Here is a 13,278-nt window from a genome sequence, read left to right on the forward strand (position 1 = left end):
ATCCAATCATTTCCCAACTTGCACAGTGTCTTTATCTGAATGATGAGTCAAACCCTATTGAAAATGAGCAATATCGGAGTTTTAAGTCCAGAATTATCTCCCCTTGAATTTGAGAAAAAAATGAAAATCTTTAACATTTTGCCATAACTTTTGCAATATTGAAGATAGCAACTTCATATTTGGCATGCATGTGTATCTCATGGAGCTGCACATTTTGAGTGGCGAAAGGTCAAGGTCATCCTACAAGGTCAAAGGTAAAAAAAAATCAAAGTGGCGCAGAAGGGGACATAGTGTTTCCGACAAACACATTTCTTGTTTGTTTACATATAAAGTTCTATCTTTTGAAACTTCAACGGATGTTGTATATCATCAAGGGCCAGAACCCCATTGATAGTGAAGAAAATTTGTTCAACTTATTGTTGAAAAGGAGCCATTTGAAGTTTAAATTTTACGTTTCTTCTTGTTTATGCGATAACTTTCCCATTTTGGGTCTGTTTATTTAAAACTTACTCAGATTGTTCATACTATTAAGGGCTTGAGCCCTATTGAATCCAGCCAGTAGAGCGATTCAGGCCCTCATGGGCCTCTTGTTCATGTTATAGCCCCAGTATAATAATTTTTCTCTTCTCATTTGTCTGTATTTATTTTGCGAAACACCTCACAAACATTCTCAAATCACAGCTTTAAGAAAATTAGCATATTTTTGCTCTAAAACTCGGGGTTGAGTCAGACTAAATAAACAAATCATTTCAACATTTGTGAACACCAAGGTGAGTATGATGGTAAACCTCTGAAAATTTGAGAAATAACAAAACTTTAAGTCAAGTCAGAAAAATGTCTGTCCTCTTAAGACCATCATGGGGATTTCTTTCTCACTGCCACCTGAAGGGAATAAACTCTCACTCCTTATTATACCTTGACCCTCTGTAGATGACAAACAGCCTGGCATAGCTGCAGCCATGGCAAAAAGCACTGCAGCTCAAACGAAGAAAAATCCTGTCATTGTTAGCGATTCAGATGATGATGCCTCAAATGCTGGGGTTAGTTCGGCAGCCCCTAGAGGTTTGTTACCCATCAGCCCCTCTCTGTTCAATGTTCTCACTTTCATGCATGCTTTTTCTTGTTGGGAGCTTGTTTGGGGGGCATGTTTTAAGCGTTAAAAGTTTTTGACTATTTGATTGTGGTGTGGAACATGAAAAAATTAATTCTATACAATCTTTTATGTGGTTATGTTTCCGCCAGATGTTTTCTGTTGTCTTTCTAAGCCATACGGTAGATATTGGAAAATATAATTTTGGGCTGTTTTTTTTTCGCGTGAGAAATGACTTAAATTAAAAAGTATGACTGTCAGTCATATGTGGCACCTGCATGACTGGAGTCTAATTAGAGCTGTCATTGGATGAAACATCCCTGAAATGCTAACAATCAGTTCCCTTATTAATATTCACCTTACTGTGTTTTGTAAATGAAACATAACTGATAACATGTAACTGTTTATTGATGCTATCACATTTGCAGTATTTTTGGAAGCTCCTTTTCACTTGTTAAAGCCATGATTTCATCTTCACTACTATTGTTGTGCATGCAATTTTGACACCACGTTTTTATCAAATTGAAACACAGATAACACATTGATTTACATTTTGATGCACTTATGTTAACAAACAATTATCATACCGATCTATCTTTAAAAAAAAATAAATGAGGTTTTTGGAGACGGCATAGATTACTGCGCAATAATAGGTATTTAATTCCATTTTATTCTAAAAATATTTTACATTTTAAAAGAAGCAATTTTATCTTCAACAGTCAACACTTAATCTATCATAAACATGTTACATATGATACACATCATTGGAAAATGAGTCTTATGCAGCATGCACCCTTGTAGCCCCAGACCAGCCCGGGCATCCTTTAAGAGGGATAAAACTGAGTCGTGTTCTGAGAAAACTGGGCATAATGCATGTGGGTAAATTGTCGTCCCAGATTAGCCTGTGCAATCTGTAAAGGCTAATCAGGGACGACACTTTCCGCTTTTATGACATTTTTCGTTAAAATGAAGTCTCTTCTTAGCAAAAATCCAATTAAGGCGGAAAGTGTCGTCCCTGATTAGCCTGTGCATACTGCACAGGCTAATCTGGGACGAAACTTTTCATACATGCATTATGCCCAGTTTTCTCAGAACGTGGCTCAACTAGACCTTAAAGTAAAACTTGAGCGACAAGTGACATTCGTGGAAACTTTAATATAATGAAGGGTTTATCTGGAAAATGTACTTGCTACAAGCTTAACCACTGTGACATTGCCTGTTGTTTCAGAGCCGAAAGAGAAGAAAGCGGCTGCTAAAAAGACCAAGAAGAAGAACCCCTGGTCAGATGACAGTGAAGACGAAGCACCGAAGAAAGCATCAAAGAAACGGCCTATGGATGAATCAGACGTGTCAGATCTTAGCGACGTGGAAGTTAAGCCAAAAAAGTCCAAACCTGCAAAGGTGAGAATTGAATATGGCTGGAGGCAATTACCATTATAACTGGATAGCAAAAAACATTTACAAGACTGAATTCTAGTTTATTACTAATCTTTAGATTCCTAGTCATTGTTCTGGGAAAACTTAACTCAATGCCTGTGTGTAAAGTTTTGTCTGAGATAAGCCTGTGCAGTCAGCACTTGCCTTAAGGCCTGTTTTCACAGAGCGAGGCTCAGTTCCATCTCATTTTCTATAAACATTGACTGTACAAAATGCTTCCTTTTCCTCTGTTTGACTGTACAAAATACTTCCTTTTCCTCTAAACATTGACTGTACAAAATACTTCCTTTTTCTCTCATTGACTGTACAAAATACTTCCTTTTCCTCTCATTGACTGTACAAAATACTTCCTTTTCCTCTCATTGACTGTACAAAATACTTCCTTTTCCTCTCATTGACTGTACAAAATACTTCCTTTTCCTCTCATTGACTGTACAAAATACTTCCTTTTCCTCTCATTGACTGTACAAAATACTTCCTTTTCCTCTCATTGACTGTACAAAATACTTCCTTTTCCTCTCATTGACTGTACAAAATACTTCCTTTTCCTCTCATTGACTGTACAAAATACTTCCTTCTCCTCTCATTGACTGTACAAAATACTTCCTTTTCCTCTCATTGACTGTACAAAATACTTCCTTTTCCTCTCATTGACTGTACAAAATACTTCCTTCTCCTCTCATTGACTGTACAAAATACTTCCTTCTCCTCTCATTGACTGTACAAAATACTTCCTTTTCCTCTCATTGACTGTACAAAATACTTCCTTTTCCTCTCATTGACTGTACAAAATACTTCCTTTTCCTCTCATTGACTGTACAAAATACTTCCTTTTCCTCTCATTGACTGTACAAAATACTTCCTTTTCCTCTCATTGACTGTACAAAATACTTCCTTTTCCTCTCATTGACTGTACAAAATACTTCCTTTTCCTCTCATTGACTGTACAAAATACTTCCTTTTCCTCTCATTGACTGTACAAAATACTTCCTTTTCCTCTCATTGACTGTACAAAATACTTCCTTTTCCTCTCATTGACTGTACAAAATACTTCCTTTTCCTCTCATTGACTGTACAAAATACTTCCTTTTCCTCTCATTGGCTGTACAAAATACTTCCTTTTTCCTCTCATTGACTGTACAAAATACTTCCTTTTCCTCTCATTGACTGTTCTCCTCTCATTGACTGTACAAAATACTTCCTTTTCCTCTCATTGACTGTACAAAAATACTTCCTTTTCCTCTCATTGACTGTACAAAATACTTCCTTCTCCTCTCATTGACTGTACAAAATACTTCCTTCTCCTCTCATTGACTGTACAAAATACTTCCTTTTCCTCTCATTGACTGTACAAAATACTGTGAAACCATTATTATTCGTCCGACATTAATTTTCGCTTTTTTCGTCCTTCGACTGATGGACGAATTCAAGATCCTAACGAACAATCATGTCCCATATTTGAAACAAATAAGACTGAATTACCGTAGGCATGAGGCATTTAAATTCAGCGTAATCCACGCATATACACAGGGCTCGAAATTAACACTCGCAAAATGCGAGAAAAAAAGATAGCAAGGTAAGTTAAAAGCCACTAGTATTTTTTTCAAATAAAGAAATAGTGAAAAAAAACGAGTTATATTGCTTAATGCGTTCGACGGCATGAACGCTAAACCGTAGGTCAATTTTTTGAACGTCCGAATACCCATATGCGGAAGCGCGCACCTTGTTTGTTGACTGGTATACTTATAATACAGATACACAGATGGTATTGATACAAAGAACATGAAACAGTCGACTATTCACACTCAAGTTAAATCCGGTTTTGACACAAAGGGGTGTTCATTATACAGTGTACTGACAACTGACATTACCTGTAAATCGCGAATGCAATAAGGTTGTATCGAATGTGTCGACTTCGTTTAGGTATAATAGTGTTGATTAGCGCTAATTGTTCACAACTTTATAACCCATTGTGTGTATTGTGTTTTTCAGGGCTGTTGCAGATTATACAGCCTACACGCGGCGAATCCGGATTAAAGACAATACTATTAAACGCAATTAAAATATGACGATGTGTGATCAACTGACTGAAATATATTCTGCGCTTTGTTACAAATTAATAAAGAACATTTTGATTTGTGTTTGGTTGTTTGGTTTTAACTGCATCTACTATTTTTGTACATATACATAAAAACCCGTACCTTTGTTTTTTTTATAACAGAAACATTTTTTTTATATATATTGTGACTGCTTCTTTTTGTGATGCAGAATTAGCAGGATCGGATAGACCTGGGACAGACGGTGAACGGGTAGGTGTAGGACCTGTATTTAGCCACATTAACAGTGACATTTCAGACAAATTACTGTACTTAAAATGATCAAATATATACGATGCAAAACGCTTGAAACTTTAATGAAATATGACCAAAATTTGCTTACGCTAATTATAACCCATAATGCTCGCACCTTCTCTAATTGGCGCCGATAAAGGTAAGATTGTTATCAGTTTGACCGTGATAGTAATGGAAAAAGACTAATTGGTTATTGGCTTCGTTGTTTAAAACACTCGTTAACGATTATTCAGTCCCACTTATCCGCTAATCATAACAAAGAACGTGTCAATGACATAAAATAATAAGGGACAGATATTATCACCTAATATAACAGACTTGTTAATTGGCATATGCCAAACAAGGCCCACCTCTGCAAGTGACTACCAAGTTTCACCTCTCTTTCCCCAGCACGATTTTTTCGCAACCGCGTATTACATGTATTACAAACAAATCGGCCGTTGTTTTTTTTTTCAAAACCAGAAATGGGCGAATTTAAGAGCGGACGAAATAGTCATTTTTATGAAAAGGGCGAAATTTTGTGCCGACGAAAATAAATGGTTTAACAGTACTTCCTTTTCCTCTCATTGACTGTACAAAATACTTCCTTTTCCTCTCATTGACTGTACAAATACTTCCTTTTCCTCTCATTGACTGTACAAAATACTTCCTTCTCCTCTCATTGACTGTACAAAATACTTCCTTTTCCTCTCATTCCAAGCCCTGAATGCCAAGATTGAAGCACCAAAATGTTTTAACTTTAACCTTTTAGAGTTTCGATGCACTTAGTGAGTGTAGGCATGTATTTCGTCACTGAAATCGTTTCCAAAGTCCTACTCCTGTGTTCTTTACAAGCCAACAACTCCTCATCAACCATTATGTCTTACACTCCAACCTTGTTCCTTGTATTTTCAGAAGAAGAAGGCAGCCAGTGATGATAATTTCAGTGCCTCAGACATGGATGATGAAGTGGTAGCTGCCCCGGCGCCATCTCGCGGGGGTGGAAGGGCGCGGGCCCCAGTCAAATACAACTTTGATGACTCCGATGAAGACTTTGAATGAGGGCACAGAGTTTTGCATGTGCGTAAAGTTTCGGGACATTTTACGCCTAAGCTGAAGTTTCGATAAGAAGAGATTTTCTGTAAAGAAATGCCATAAAAAGCAATCAATCTTCTTCTTGTCATTTGTGAAAACTGTTTTGGCGAATCTCGTCTGACTTGTGACTCGTGATTTTGTGAAGGGTTCAGTGGTATGATAGCATGTTTGAGTGGGTCCTGCAGCCTTTGGAGCCAGCGCAGTTGTATTGAATCGAAGGGATTCTCTTGCAGTGAAAAACGTCGCTCAGGTTTCTCTTAGCAAAAATGTCAAGTTTTTTTCTTTAAAATGAGCAGAATTTAGTACAATGCATTTTTCTTTTTATTAATTACTGATAATTGAAAATGTTCTAAATGACATGTTGATATAAATATTTACATGGTTGTCTGAACAAAATGCATGGACTACTGTTATGTCAATGTGTCATTGTGCGTTTTCGGTCATGTTTTTGTGTAGAACGTTGTTCCTTTTTGATATTTTTGTTTAAAAAGATGTTTTAACAAACAATGTTAATATTCACAGCAAAAAGAATATTGCAGAGTTTCCAATAATAATTTTTAAAAAGGCAAGGCAAAGAGCAAGTGGGCAAGTTAAATGTAGAAATACGAATTAGTTAATTTAGTTTTTTCTATTTATATGATGGGTGAATGTGACAGTGTAACACTTTAAGCTCTGATTGTAAATATTGAAGAAGACCCAGTCATTTAACATAACTTGGTCTTCACAGTCCTGTATATTGCATGTGTGTATAAGTGGATTTTATTACTATGTACATTAATTCATTACTTTTTACTTTTCAACATTTTTTCTAATTCACACGTTATTCAGTTTTCGTTATTTGTAAACAAAACATTACATGTCTTAATGTATTTTTATTGTGTACATACAGTGTAACAGCATTTTATGAATCTTTTTGTCATTTCATTGTATATATTACTGGCAATTGAACAGTAAAAATGCTACATGTGAATGTCAACATCATTGTAGAGATCTGTATCTTTGTCTGCAACTTATCTTACACATATAACAATATTCTCGACAGCCATTTCATAAGTTTCTGGATCTCCAATACCATTGTTTCCAACAGTTTTGTTTTCTCTAAGCTTTTACTCTACAGCACATTTCCTATGTACATATTCACCTCTCTTTTATTCAAAGCTTGTCAACATGTTCGGAAACTTCATTTGTACAAGTGTCATCTCAATCTAGATAAATAATTATATTTGTGCACCTTTTGTTGTTTATTACCCTTGTAACCATAACAATAGTTAGACTTTCTACACCAACTGAAGTTCAAAAGGCGCATATTGACCACTTATACGAAAGAATGTATCCCGGCTCTGAAAACACGGACTCCGTGCATATGCGTAGAGTGTCCTCACAGATTAGCCTGTGCAGTATGCACGGGCTTATCAGGGATACAACTTTCTGCTTTAAAGGAATGTTTTGTTAAAAGAAAGTCTCTTCATAATGAAAAGCCATTGAAGGCTGAAAGTGTTGCATCTGATAGCCTGTGTGGACTGCGCAGGCTTATCTTGAACGACGATTTGCGCACATTCACTTAGCCAAGTTTTCCCAGTACAAGGTCAAAATGATCTCCAATTACCCAATTCTGAGTCAGTTGTGCATGATTACAATGTGGAACAAAACTAAGGTGCTTTCTACAAACTCTAGATATCCCTTATGGTGTTAAGATGACTTCAGTTAGAGGACAATGAATAGCGTGAAATACAGCAGATACCCTATTCTGAAGATGAACAAGGGTCTTTTACTGCCCGGTGCGAGCTTGATGTTGATATTTCACAACATTATAGCCCTGTATGTACACAACAGTTCTGAAATAAAACAAGGAAATCGCAATGCAATCATCGGAACATGTGACCATTTTTCAACATGCTGTTTTTATGTTTAACTTTAAAGGCTTCCTTCCTAGCATTAACCCATTTATGCCTAGTGGACTCTCCCATCCTTCTAAATTGTATAAATTTTATTTACTTAATTAGGGATGCCTAGTATATTTATTTCTATATTTAGAATGTTCCTTACAGAAATTTCTTTAAGCAAACAGCACAGAATCTGATGAGACGCCTCATCATGGGGTGTCTCATCTGGGTCTATGCTGTTTGCCAAGGCCTTTTTTAGCTCGACTATTGTATATGAAATATATATAGTGGAGCCATCCTACTCACCCCGGCGTTTCCGTTCCGTTAGCGTTAGCATGCAAATGTTAAAGTTTTCGTACTACCCTAATTATTTTCATTTTCCCTTTACATATTGCTTTCATATTTTGCATACTTGTTTACCAACATGACTCTAATCTATAAACAAGAGCAGACAACTCTATCAAGCATTTTTTCATAATTATGGCCCCTTTTCCACTTAGAATATGCAGCAAATGTTTAAGTTTGCGTACTACCCCAAATATTTTCAATGTCCCTTCACATATTGCTTTCATATTTTGCATACATGTTTACCATCATGACCCCAACCTATAAACAAGAGCATACAACTGTATCAAGCATTTTGACAGAATTAATTCCCCTTTTATACTTAGAATATGCATATTATTGATAAATCTATGTTTAACTTTGCATACTACCCCAAATATTTCCTATATCCTTTGACATATTGCTTTTATATTTTTGCATACTTGTTTACCAATATGACCCAAACCTATAAACAAGAGCAGACAACTCTATCAAGCATTTTGTCATAATTACGGCCCCTTTTCCACTTAGAATATGCAGCAATTGTTAAAGTTTGCGTACTACCCCAAATATTTTCAATGTCCATTGACATATTGCTTTCATATTTTGCATACTTGTTTACCATCATGACCCCAACCTATAAACAAGAGCATACAACTGTATCAAGCAGTTTGACAGAATTATTGCCCCTTTTATACTTAGAATATGCATATTATTGATAAATCTATGTTAAACTTTGCGTACTACCCCAAATATTTCCTATATCCTTTGACATATTGCTTTTATATTTTGCATACTTGTTTACCAACTTGACCCTAACCTATAAACAAGAGCAGACCACTGTATCAAGCATTTTGACATAATTATGGCCCCTTTTACACTTAGATAATTGAACATTTTGCTTAAATTGCCATAACTTCTTTATTTATTATCAAATTTTATTATTACTTTGACAAAACAACACTTACCTGAATACCACAATGGATTCCACCCAAACAATACTTTACGCCCCTACCCAGAATCCCTCCCCCTCATCCTCCCTCCCACCCCTCAATTTTTTTTTTAAACATCATTAATAAATTACCACACCCCATATTATACCCCCCTCCCACCCTACCCCCCCCCCCCCAAAAAAAATAAATAAATAAATAAATAAAAATAAAATAATGTTTTTTAACATCATCTAATAAATTACCACACCCACATTTTTTTTTTTTTTTTTTTACTTTTGAAAGATCGTCTAATAAATGACCACACCCCACATTATACCCCCTCTCACCCCCCCCCCCCCCCAATTGTTTTTTTCATTTTTTTACTTTTGAAAGATCGTCTAATAATTTATTGAATATGAAAATTTCCCCATGATGGCTTACGTTATATTGTTAAGCACTCGAATATTCGAGCGCTGTCCTCTGACAGCTCTTGTTCTAGACGCTAGGCATAAATGGGTTAAATTGAGTTCTGTAGACATTTTTTTCAGTGTCCGACTTTGCAACAACAAAAACAGTAAATTACATATCTGAACTATGGAAAGCCTGGGACCCCTGCTAAAATACATGGAATTATAGTCACTAACGGGATTTTCATCTCCATAAACAAACAATACAATTACGGTAACCATAAAAATCTAGGTAATCCAATATTTCGCGGAACTTTGCAATTCAATTTGCAATTAAACAATATATAATCATCGGAATATAAAAAGCGCGGTTCTTAAACATATTTTTCGTCGGAACAATTGTCTTAATACCTCGAAAAATCGGGATCCGCGATTCTGCACTTGAATATATTTCGTCGGCAGAATGGTCTAACAACTAATATAATGATAACACTTAAAAAAAAGCGGTGACTCACATTTTCTTTCAATTTTCATATCTTCCGCCGCAACATCAATTGTGCACAAAGTGGTGCATTAAATCGCATGGGAATTTCATATATTATGTCGGAACATTGAATTACTATACAAATCGCTAGTTGAACGTCACATGTAACCTGATGTCCATTGACATATAGTACCCGGGGGTGTAAGGAATAGGGCCTTGTTATGTCCAGCATCTGTACTTGTCATGTACTTACGTTGAACTGTTTGAGATTATAATCTGCCGACCGAAACGCATCTGCAAATAGAGGTATATTTTTAAAACACCTGTACCAATATAAATATGTTATGTTTGACTTTTGGATTTCTGAGTGACCTGTTTATACAAACTACATGTACACAACATGTAAAGTTATAGAAGAAAGGCTATAGATGCAAAAACGTTGACTTGGTAAATGTTATTTGAATGGATTATTTCATTGAAATAATTGACGTAGCAGAATTTTCGTTGAAATATTAATAATAAAGTTTGAGATAAATGAGAAAATATTTTAAGTCAAATCTGACGAAAGGCTTGGAATGTTGAGTAGCATCTCTTGTCTTCTGCCATTTAATTATCGATAATTATCCTTTTTAAACTCATAACTGCGGATCAAAACGTTATGACTGTTCTGCTGTCAAACACCGCTTTTTAGAGAAACCCCCAATTAAAGTGATATTTCAAAACGCTGATTACTATTATAACATGTACCGTTTATTTATAGTTGCACATGCTAGTAGCTAGGCGATTATGTTACGTAGAAGAAAACCAACTCTCAGGTCCCATGACGACCATCACCGTAAAACTATAATTTACCATATACATCATACACTAATGTCTTACACGTCGGTTATATTACATTACATGTATGTGAGAGCATGGAACGACAACTCTGCGTGGAGATTGATCATGCACATGAATGTTTTATCGGTTCCAAAAGTCTTTCCAATAACGATATTGATATTGATTTTAGCATATGAAGGTTACGATTCAACGAAGAGGCGTTTTGCGGCGAAGGGAAAATACTCAACAGTTAATCCCGAATCTTCGATGCAGTGTTTTGTCCCTTGTAATGGACACCATAAAAATTGTGTCTTGTTCTGAGAAAACTGGGCTTAATGCATGTGCGTAAAGTGTCATCCTAGATTAGCCTGTGCAGTCCGCACAGGCTAATCAGGGACGGTACTTTCCGCTTAAACTAGATTTTCGGTAAAACAGGACTTCCTTTAAACGAAAAATACCATTAAAGCGGAAAGTTTCGTCTCTGATTAGCCTGTGCGGACTGCACAGGCTAATCTGGGACGACACTTTACGCACTTGCATTTAGTCCAGTTTTCTCAGAACAAGACACATCTAATCAATAACGTGCAGACAACGACAAGAATAGATGCATGTGTGGTGAAATAAATGAATGATTAAAACTGACACGTCTTAATTATATTTATCATCTATTTTGATAATACTTGGCTCATACACATTTGTCTCACGTTTTCCACAATTTCATGTGGTCCTGTATATGATTTAAAACATTAATTAGTTATTCAGCTTAATTACCAAAAACATATACCTAAAAAAACAGAATTCGGTTGCTTCAAATCGTATAAGACTTTATTTTCGGTGTAGTTCGCAAAATTTCTTTTAAGTACGCACTAGTTTACCAATGCTGTTAACACGAGGGTTCGAAGGGGCGTGCGGCTAGTGTACACGGACTGTAGACTAAAAGCAATCATATAGTAAATACTTTTTCAATATTTGATGTATGCTTATTTTTATATCAAAACTTGAAACAATTTAGAAATATGAGACACCGTTATAGCAAACACGAGCACACCGTTGCTATAGTTATGTCAGTAATATAGCGTCACGCAAGCTTTGCACCACTGAGCTAGCGACAGAAAACAACTCTGACAACGTTGCATTCAGGATAAATTATATCAAGATTAATGTATGTTTTTCGTGTTTAATCACGATTTGCGAAAATGACGTAAATTGTTGCAAAACAGTTTCCTTGACACGCAAACATATTTGCGGTGAAATTAGCTCTACAACAAATAAATGAGCGTTTTGTTTTCTGTTGTTTACCCATGACACAAGCGGTCATACAGTGAGATCCTTCACATCTGATTCAGTGTTTAACCCTTTGCATGCTGGGAAATTTGTCGTCTGCTAAAATGTCGTCTGCTGAATTGATAAAATAAGCATTTTCTTCATTTGTTTTCAAATAATACTATAAGAATAGCAAACAGTTTGGATCCTGATGAGACGCCACGTTTTGTGGCGTCTCATCTGGGTCCAAACTGTTTGCGAAGGCCTTCAAAATTCGGTTCCATCACTGAGAGAGTTAGCGTCCGAGTGATGTTTCAAATCCAATCAAACAAGAACACGCACCGGGAAAGAGTAGATAAAACACAGCGTAATCATGGAATTGAGCTAAGATAAGCATTATTTACTTGCAAAACTTGTTAACCATATTTTGATAAGTAAATAGATCGAAAGTGCAACCACTCATGTAAACGCCATGAGTTTAAAATAAGTTTCAATCAGGTTTATCTTATCACTATTTATCAATTGAAGCTGCATAATTATTTTGTCATTAGCCTTTAACATCATATGAACTTACAAACTACCTTTGTTATCAGTTTCATAGGATAGAATAAATACAAATGAACTTTATTTGTAAAATGTATCTAGGTAATACAGATTTGTGAATTAAATTAAAGATAAAAAGAATGATTTATTTAGATTTTATTGATTCATTACTCCACGTGTATTATTATTCTGTAAAAAATCATTGCATCAGACCAATCCAAATTTTAATTTTATATCAGAGTATGGTGAATTTCAAACTACACAAATATATCACTTAAAATACTGTACAGAATCTGGATTTTGTTGAAATCCCATATAACATTTAAGGAAAAGTTTGGGATTGAGTAAATTACGCTATATTCTTTTCCCTTAAAGGGACTGTCAACCGCGAATAACGAAAAAAAAAAGTTCTAAAATACCGTAATCTTTTACAATTATTAGTTTATATTGATTAAAATATCACGACTGGTAAATTACATTACTTGAGAAAATTTTATATTTTCAGTATATTCGGTAATAAACTTTCGCGATGTGAAATCGAAAGTACATCGCGAAAATAAGGTGACATAACGATATACACACTACAAATAACGCAAGTAGATTGATCATTTTATATATAATATATATATACAATTCACCACACATGCACAATTTGCATTCCTGGGTTTACC

At 35.4% G+C, this 13,278-nt stretch overlaps 1 protein-coding gene across 6 annotated transcripts in view; it reads left to right on the forward strand.

Annotated features, from left to right (window-relative positions):
• The window catches only part of LOC127848299 (DNA topoisomerase 2-alpha-like), a 70,928-nt gene extending 63,750 nt beyond the window's left edge, over positions 1–7,178 (forward strand). For 5 of the 6 annotated variants that reach the window (XM_052380671.1, XM_052380675.1, XM_052380673.1 and 2 more), the window contains 3 exons: positions 931–1,062; positions 2,319–2,491; positions 5,773–7,178. In XM_052380671.1, coding sequence (XP_052236631.1) covers positions 931–1,062; positions 2,319–2,491; positions 5,773–5,919 — 452 coding nt within the window. In that variant the 3' untranslated portion in view covers positions 5,920–7,178. The remainder of the gene's footprint in view (positions 1–930; positions 1,063–2,318; positions 2,492–5,772) is intronic. The other variant, XM_052380676.1, reaches the window with a different exon arrangement.
• Positions 7,179–13,278: the final 6,100 nt, after the last annotated feature.

This window comes from Dreissena polymorpha, chromosome 10, assembly GCF_020536995.1.
Source record: "Dreissena polymorpha isolate Duluth1 chromosome 10, UMN_Dpol_1.0, whole genome shotgun sequence".
NCBI classification, from domain to species: Eukaryota; Metazoa; Mollusca; class Bivalvia; order Myida; family Dreissenidae; genus Dreissena; species Dreissena polymorpha.